At 38.0% G+C, this 9,327-nt stretch overlaps 1 protein-coding gene across 1 annotated transcript; it reads right to left on the reverse strand.

Annotated features, from left to right (window-relative positions):
* Positions 1-1,481: 1,481 nt before the first annotated feature.
* On the reverse strand, positions 1,482-7,368 carry SPX (spexin hormone). The gene is made up of 6 exons (XM_026066882.1): positions 7,363-7,368; positions 6,358-6,438; positions 6,171-6,228; positions 4,668-4,730; positions 3,951-4,037; positions 1,482-1,641 (listed from the first exon to the last, which is right to left on the reverse strand). Exons 1-6 carry the CDS (start codon positions 7,366-7,368, stop codon positions 1,583-1,585), a joined length of 354 nt encoding a protein of 117 aa, XP_025922667.1. The 3' UTR covers positions 1,482-1,582.
* Positions 7,369-9,327: the final 1,959 nt, after the last annotated feature.

The following is a 9,327-nucleotide window of genomic DNA, read 5'->3' on the forward strand; positions in this document are numbered from 1 at the left end:
GTAAAGAATTGTTTAAATGAGTGAGCTTAGATTTACAGGAATACATGGAGAAATCAGTCAGTGGGGAATGCGATCAGTATAGTTTTTATATCTCTGGGACATTTAGAGGCACATGAGTTTAATGGTACTGATAGATCAAAAGATGTATAAGCCTCTTCATCTTGGGACTTTTTGTTTTATGTTATGCTGAAAATATGCTGAAAAACAACTTAGATGCACCTGAGACATTCAGAGTAGGCTTGAAACAAAGAACAATTGAATGAATGAAAAGATTCCAGTGGATACCATTGATCTTCAGATTAAGTCCATAGTGAATGCAATAAGCAACCTAGTATATACTGCTATTGATTAATATACTAGCACTTAAAAACAAACAACAAACAAGGGCATTTCTATTTCTCCAGTTATGTTCCTCCGTGAAGTGATATAAATTATAAACAATAACCAAAAGTTCCTATGACCTCATAGCAGGAATTAATTCCTTTGTTACTTCAGCTATGTTTCTCTGTGTTGAGGAGAAGCTACATTATACTTAGTGTGAGTTAGCATAATTAATTAACAGTGTCATGAGAAAGATCAGACAAAAGTAGCATTGAAAGATCAAGAGCACAATTAGGGTTAAAGGTTAAAAAATAAAACATAGTTGCTTGGACACAAGTCATGTGGCTACTTTTTAATTACATGAGAACTGCAGAGGGCTTTCCAGTAATACCACAAAACTACATAAATAATGTTAAATATATCCTTATCAGCATGGAATGATAATTAACCAATTTATGTATAATTCCAATTTCACAGCTCAAAAACCAAACCCACAAAAAGTACAATAATGATACAATGGATATTCTATGTGCCTGTTGTCATGCATGATGCTAGGTTTGTAACCAGTACATCACCACTAGCTTCAGCAGTATTGTCTCTCCTGACAACAGTAGTAACTGTATGCCACAGTCATTAATGAAGACCTGATCCTGGTAAGAGCTATCCACACACTATCTATATGTGGTGGGAGTTGTTCAGAGTATACATTTGAGAATGTGTGTAAATCTGGGGTGACACTGAGGTCTCAGTAAGCCCTGTTGCCTATTCTCTGTGGTGACAGATTGCCCCAGAAGAAATCACCTGCTTTGCTGACAAGAATAGCAGGATTCTTTTAATATCTCAATGACTTATTTGAACTATCAACAAAATACAGGGCCAACAATGAAGTGGTGAAGGAGTCTACCTATGTCAGAAATATAAAGGCTTTAAAACAGAGCTAGGTGGAAAGTGGTAAAAGGCTTTCCAGAGACTTTTGAAAATTGCTTTTAATGAAATAGTTGTCTAGAAAGACAATTTTAATCATCCTTTCAGCTAAGATGGTACAGCAGATTTTAAATTTTGGGTGGCACATGCAAAATAGTCTAAACAAGACTGGAACTTTGTAAATAATTACCTATGTTTTAATCAGCTCACTTTCAAAATATTGGAATAAAGGTATACATCATTCTTTTGGAACTTAAGTGGAGATGGAAGAAATGAAATATTCTGTTCACACAAAACATGATTTCAGCATACAAATGCTAAAGAAATTTGAAATATTTCACCAATTTGATAGATTGTCTGTTAAGTATCCAGGGTGATCACTGGTTTCTTCTTCAACTGCAAGACAAGATACAATGGGGAAAAATAAGCTGTAGATAAAGGAAAGTTCATTCACCCAAAGTTTTCAGGAGATAGATAAGCCTCAGGTACAGGCCTAATGTAACGTGACTATTTAGGTAGGAGGTACAGGCATCTGCAGAAATGATCATGCCTTCTCTTATTTTCAGTGCAGGAAGTTTTGCACTTGCTGAGGGGCAGAGATACAAACCATGTCCAGAGGCATATTTCAGTACAAGGCACAGATTTTTCATGCAGAAGAAAATAATGTATTTGTTTTTCACCTGGACATTTGCCTTAATCAAAAGTATTCTAAAATCACCTGAAAGTGATTTTCTGAACATACATGGCTTATCCATATTTGACTGTTTTGTCATGTCTTACTGCAATGAAGGCAATGTTATTTCATAGAGTATTTTTCAAACAAGCTCCCTGTTTTGCTTAGCTCTCTCAAATATGTCACCTTTTTTCTTAAGGGGTTGTTGCTGTCTGCTTCCTTCTTTGGTGTAGCAGCAGCAGGCAGGAAAATACCACGAACATTTATAAGTCATGAACTTCAGAGGATTTTCTCTTCTTGTTAACACACAAATGACACTGGTTTATCTTTAGAACTTCTTATATATTTTGTCCAAAGCACAACATTCATTGTTAATTCCACCATTCTCTCTCAGTCAAAATGCCACTGAATTTCTTGGTTAGCAGAGTACTGCCTGAGCAGGGAAGAGAGAACTGAGCACAGAGTCCCACTGTTATGTGAAGTACAGAGGGAGATTTTAGAAAATGGAGAAGGCAGGAGAGGTTTCAGGACATCTGCACACATACCAGGTAAATTCTGTAAGGTGTTTCTCACACCCTGCTTCACTTCAGGAAAGCTGTACATATTAGATAACTAAGGGCAGGTGATATCCCAGTGATGGGAAGGCAGTTGTTATCACACACTGTTGATCACATCAAAGGCAATGAGGCAGTAACAGGTTTACCTTAAACACTCATCTGTGTGAAAGGTACAAAACTACCTCATATTTTACTGGGATTTACTTCACATTTGCTAACTCAAGTAAAGACAGCTTTTTCTTCTCATTATGATGAGAGTGACTAAGAGGCTGAATAAAGAACTTACAACCAAGAAAAAAAGAGGCTGAATAAAGAATTTACAACCAAGACAAAAAGTAGTGAGCTTCTGTTTCTCCCTGTCCTCAATCAAAGAGACAATCATCATAACTTAGATAAACTTCTGCGCTTGCATAAGCTACCACAACTGCCCTAGCATTCAGGGGTCAGAGCATAGCACACATTCTCCACAGCACAGTATGGTGTACCCTCCCCTTCACAATTTCCTTGTTCTCAACTGCATTTCCAAACAGAGCAGAGCTTAAGCAAAAAACAGTTCTTGTAACTGAAGATGTAAAAGGTAGAAAGACATAGGAGATGGAGGACATAGATTTAGGGTCTAAGTCTGGAGAGCTGTAGGTGTGCAGTTAGAAGATGAGGTGTTCAGGATAATGGATTTGGAAGGAAACTCATCTAGAGAGTGAACTATAGCAGGGTGAGGGAGAGAGGGAACTTAGGACAGGGGTCCTTGCCCAGGGGGGTGTAACATGTGTGGATCAGGCAGGGGAACACCAGTCTTTTAGGTCTAACACAGGAGGTGGGTCTTGCTGGAGGAGGCTGTGGAAGGGAGGCATATATTTTGAGCTTCTGATCTAAAAAGCTGAAATATGTTGTAGGAGCATGGGAAAGCAGGTGGTGGGGAGACAGAGATGTGAGGGTTTGACAAGATCTCTGGGAAGCTGGGAAAAACATAACTAAATATTGGGTTTTTCAGAATACTTCAGGGCTCTACCTCTAAATTTTACTGGGACCCCCTGTCAGCTGTGCCAGCGACAGAGTTCTCAGGAGACAGATGTGAAGCCCACAGCTCCTGTGCTGGTGCTTTTTAGGATTCTTTTATGCCCTTCTACCAGGATAAAAGACCCAACAGAGAAATGAAAATCTCATAAATAAATAATATTCTGTAGAAAATGGAGTTCCAATAGAGAAGTTTTGTTTTGGAAAATTCAGTTCAAAATAGGCATTCCCTTGAGTCTAAATCAATAAAAATCTGAAAAGCAAATGAAAAGCAGAATATACAAAAGCTTACTTACCATCAGTTCTCAGCTTCATGCTCTAGTCTGTCTAAACGTACACTCTAGTACAATACAGTGAAGTAGATCTGATTTTAAACCAAATCTTTCAGATTAAAGTGTTAGCAAATGAAATAGTGATAAACCCCTTTTGAAAGCTCAGGGTAAAACAAAACATGCATTTACCTTCTTCTTGTGTTTTCCATAAGGAACTAAGAAATAGGGCTGCAGCTTCAGGAAGAGAAAAAGGATTTGTGTTTTGGCTGCGTGTTTCTAGAATCACAAAATCAGAGATACACAGTTTGTTAGTGTTTGATGGCATTTCTTCATTTTGCTCTTTGCTTTTTTGTCTTTATAACTAGAGAGCCAAAGAGGAGAAAAAAAATTGTTGTCTGCTTCACATTGTAACAATCACTGCTGAGAACCAGCCCAATAAATACCTAACATAAATGTTCTTCCTGCTTTACAAAGTAGGAAGAACATTTTATTTTTTCATGTGTTTCTCATTTAGCTGCAAGGTTCCGTTTCCTACAGAAACATTGTCTAAAACTGATTAATGTAGTCTACCTTTGTCATTTGTCAGTTGAGCAAAATTAATAATTTGGTTTTATTTTTTCCAGCAGAGAGAGAAATTCAAAGGGACTGATGATAATCTCATTTACAGCTAGGTCAGTGTGCAACATCACCACTTACATCAGTGAAGTCAGACTGGTACACAAGAAAGGAAAATCAGACACTTAGTCTTATCATGTGCTTTTTGGAATGAAGGAATAACAAAAGGGAGTTTAATTGATTCCTTGAATATAAATACAGCAAAAAAAATAACCTGTCAGTTTTCACAGATTTCTCCCCTAATCTAAGGAATGATTGATGTGTTATATATACCTGTGCATGTTCACTTACCAAGCTGCATTCTGTCATACAGATCCTTTTGCTGGCTCTCATCTGAGATGAATCGACGTCCCTCTACAAAAACAGTGGGAAAAGGATAAAAACAACCTCCAGCCTTTTGTAATTCCTACAATCAGTATTTTCAAAAAACAAAATTACAGCAATTCCTATACAAACATAAAATGGGATGCATATCTCCATCCTTCTGGGGACTTTCCAAATCAGCAATAGCCCATCCTGAACTGGAACACACCAAGGCATACTTTATTCCATAGAACTGGGGTTTTGACATTTTCATTCTTGTATTAACTTGCCATAGGAGCTGTAGATATGGAGAAATTTACTGTCTTTTGCTTCTTCTTTCCTTGACTGCTATACAGTCAAGTCCCTCCTATCTTTTTGCTGGTCTATAAATGAATAGCTTTTAAAGCAATATGTCTATTTAAAAATAAAAAAGAACTACATAAAAAAAGACATTACTTCCTGTGCATCAATAAGATTGATACACAGGTCAGTATAAAAGAAATACAGAGTATTATTCAGCTGGAAGAATCAGACAATACAAAAAGTGCCAAATTCTTTGCTGTTAGGAATAGAAATAATTTTATCACTCACTGGAATTCCTTCCAGTTACACTTACGGTTGTTTGGACCCTAGATCTATTTCATGTTGTTATTATTTTTATTGTCTTCCTTTTCTCTCGGGGCTGTGAGCGTTCTCTCAGGATTGTAAGATTTGAATTTTCTCTTTTTTTCATATGAAGGAAGCTATTCTTTAAGCTTTTTTCTGTCTTAATACATATCCCTGCCTGATAGTTTTTAATTTTGAAATAACAATTTACAATGGAATTTAAAAAATAGAAAATACTTCTGTTAGATTTTGTATTTTTGCCTCAGAGAACAAATCCTTTCTTTGGATCTAAATTTTATTTTTGTATTTAATGCTCCTTTAACTCTGGACTAACAATAGAAACTCAAAAGTTCATTTTCACAACCTTAACACCATGATATTTGCAACGCTGACATCCAAGCTCTTCTTAGAAGTGGTTGCTTATGGTCTGAATACCAACTATAATGCAAGATGCTTGCAATAGGAACATATGTTCTCCTTGCTTGAGAAGGTGTTTTAATAAAGCTTAGGTGAGAATGAGGAATGATAAATATATCTGGCGTACGTTAAACCCCCTTTAAGATCATTTCAGATGAGGAAACTGCTTTTCCAATAGGTTTTACTTTACACTCCAACTCTGTACATTTTAAGTACTTTCTGTTTTGCTTTTTTCTTCCAACAGTTTTTTTCTTCAATTTTATTTCTTTAAAAAATAGTAATAATACCACCAATGCCACTATTTCAGAATCAAGAAGAAATAACAATTTGCATGCCTCTGCAAGCCTCTGAACTTTTACCACCATAACATCCTCAAGCATTTTCTACTTGTGTGGAGCACAGCAGATCAGGAATAATCTAGTGGTAGAGAACATTATCTCCTCAAAACTGAAAAAGCTTGGGACTTACGTGCACCCTTTAAATAGAGCATAGCCTGAGGTGTCCAGTTTCTCCTTTGGAAATGAGCCTTTATGTCAAAAAAGAAAAAAGACACATGTTAACCACGCATGCCATTATTAACAAGTACAAATATTTAAATGGCACCAACCTGTGAGATTCATGAATGCTGCACATTCAGTCTGAACTAGCTGTTTACCTGAGGAGCACTCCAGGAGAAAGATATGAAGGATGCTGCAAGGAACAGGGCCATCACAGATGCTGTCAGTTTACACAGTCCCTGCACATGACAAAGAACCACAAGATACAGGAAAAACCTTTCAATTCTGTAGATCTTCTCAACTTCAGATCTAAATGTGAAGGTATTTCCAGCCCCTCCCTTCTCCCCATCTTGCTGCCAAAATTCCTCTAGTTCAGTGGCTACTTCAGCTTCAGTTCACAGTCAACTGATGGGAGGATGAATGTTAAATCAGACCTACTTTATTCACTTCATTCATATTATTATAAAGGTTCCATATAGGTGAGAGCTGTGGTTGAGACAAGCACTTTTTGTGCTCCTGTTTACAAGGTCACTAGATCCTGCAGAAATGAGCATAATACACAAACTTAGGGAAGGAGAGGATATAACATGTATCTGGATTTTATCAAACCATGAATGATAGAGATGAGACAATAAGCAAATGTAAGAGACTTGCCATTTCAAGCAAACAACCCACAAGAGCAGGTCACTATTTCCTCAGGAAAAGACAGTTTTTAAACTTAGCATCCTATTTGCATTAACCATGATTACACACGTGTCACAGGAGATGGTTGTTAGATTCCTGGAGTTTGTTCACTGATGCAGCACATGCAAATAAATGCTTTGAGCATGAATCCTCTGTGAACAAATTGCATCTCTCCTCATTCACACAGACCATCTTGCTATTCATGCATTAATAACTGTGATGGGCAACAAAGAGCATCTAACTATTATGATTCACAGTGGTTTATTTCATCCTGTTTTTGAGAGCAGATTGTGCTGTTGTTTTTTTTTTAATGCAGTGGTTTTGAGCATACTGAAAATAACAATGTTTACATTTCTCTCAGATTATTTTTAAGTTAAAATTATTAAAACCCTCTACAGGTCCTAAAATATTACACTCACGTGAAAAAGCATGAATTGCAAACTAAAATGTTTCTCATACATCAAAAGAGTCTCACTCACCTTCATACTTAGTTCAGCTGCAAATCTGCAGTCTTCTTACTTGGGATAGAGTGTTACAAGATCTCCTAGCGGTTTGGGGGTCCCTTTTTAAATCTTCGGAGTATAGGTCTCCTCCCCTTCTGTGGCAGGGAGGAGGAATCTGAAGGGATCTCTTGTCAGCCCTGTAGATGGAGAAGTAGAAGGTCTAATGACTCCTGAGGGAAACCTGTAGCCTTGCAAGAAGTCAGAGAAGTGATTGAAGGGTGGACACACTTGAATATGCACCCCATTAACCAGGTGAACACCTTCTGAATATATCAGCATCAACCCTGAGACTTCTCCCACTGTGACTGCAATACAACGTCACCTTCTTGCCAGATGATTGATAACCTCAGTCAGAAGCAGGTATTAATATGGATGACGAGTTCTTACCTAGGATAATTGAACATATATCAGCTTACCATCCACTGTGGGAGCTCAGAAATTTAGTAAGTTACTCTCCAGATATAGCATGCCAACACGGGAGAAAAACGTGACTTATCCAGTGTCACTAGCTTGAGGTTACTCCTAGTATACATTTAGAGGATGAAGTCTCATTTGCTTCTCTGACAGTCTTTTGCCTGTAGTTTTCTTACATGCAAGTGAAAATACAAAGCTGAATTAAAAAACATACTAATAGTCAGAAACACTTTGCTGTCTCATGTATTGGTTGGAGTAAAAGCCCAGATCATGGGCTTAAACAGCTCAAGCAGTAGAGCAGTAGACAAAGAAGGGCAGGAAGCAGGAATCAGAGAAGCCATTTTCATAAGCTACTTCTAAGTGATTGTTGGACTCATCACAGTTATGGATGGGGGTTTTGGTCCTCAGGCAAAGGACTAATCATTCTCAATACCTAGCCTTGCTGGTTCTGTATCTAGGGTTTTTATCTCTATTCCTTCATTTTCTCCTTAGTAAAATGGGAGAGGAAAGCAAAAGTGGAAGAAATGCAAACAGGGAGCTAGAAGTTTGCTGATTAGAAGAAGACTGACTAATAGAAAATTTACAGTGGTAGCCCCACAAGTAGGACCAGCCTGTGGTGTAACAGAAATACAACTCAGCACATAAGTGTGACAAACATGAGGAGTGTGCAATGTTAAGGTTTGTTACAGGCTTTTCATCTGACATGATGTCTCTGTGGGGACCAGCTTGAAGTACACTGTTACTGAGGATGCAGTTGCTCTGCTGATGGGGGGATATTGCTCGGTTCTGTGCTAATGCCATACAAAATTAGTCATCCAGCATACAAAATTGGCATTAACTCTGGCATGGATGCAAGAAATGAGAGAAGAGTTTAGATTTTGGCCTCATGCAGTTCTCGTTATGCTGCCATTGTACCTCTATCTTTTGAAAAGATGGTGTCATGGTTCACCTTTAGCTACCAGAAGGGATTCTCCTTGCATCTTCTTCAATGTGAAGTTTACATTTTCCCTGCCATTCTCCTCATTTTCTGACAGAACATCATGGTGGTTAACCCTTAGTCTTAGGAGGGGGTTACACATTGCATCAGGAGATGTTGAACAAGCAGAGACTTGCAAAAGATAAAGCTCCTCACCTATTCCTTTTTGTGGTGACTTCAGAGTCTCTCTTTCTCCACAGACTACAGGGTGGGAATCAAAACCCACAACTGAGTCTGTGAAAATTAACCCCCTATATTCAGTACTACTCACTCTAAAGTACCTTGTCCTCACAGTGGTTCTCCTTACGGTAAAACGACCTGAATGTGTTTGGCAGTGAATATAGGTCCTGGTTCTCCTGCCACTGGCATAAGCTCAGAAATGGAATGAGGTAAGTTAACACAAACTAAGTGGTGAAGAGAACCAGCTCAGCCCCTCCTGCTGGAATTGGGGAGAAGGGGAGAAGAATGAAAAGCATGGAGAAGGGTTTATATTGTTACCATGCTATTAGAAAGACAACCTCAGCTTTTCCTACCCTTTGACCATTTTGCAA

Source organism: Apteryx rowi, unplaced genomic scaffold, assembly GCF_003343035.1.
Source record: "Apteryx rowi isolate R43461 unplaced genomic scaffold, aptRow1 scaffold_25, whole genome shotgun sequence".
NCBI lineage: Eukaryota > Metazoa > Chordata > Aves > Apterygiformes > Apterygidae > Apteryx > Apteryx rowi.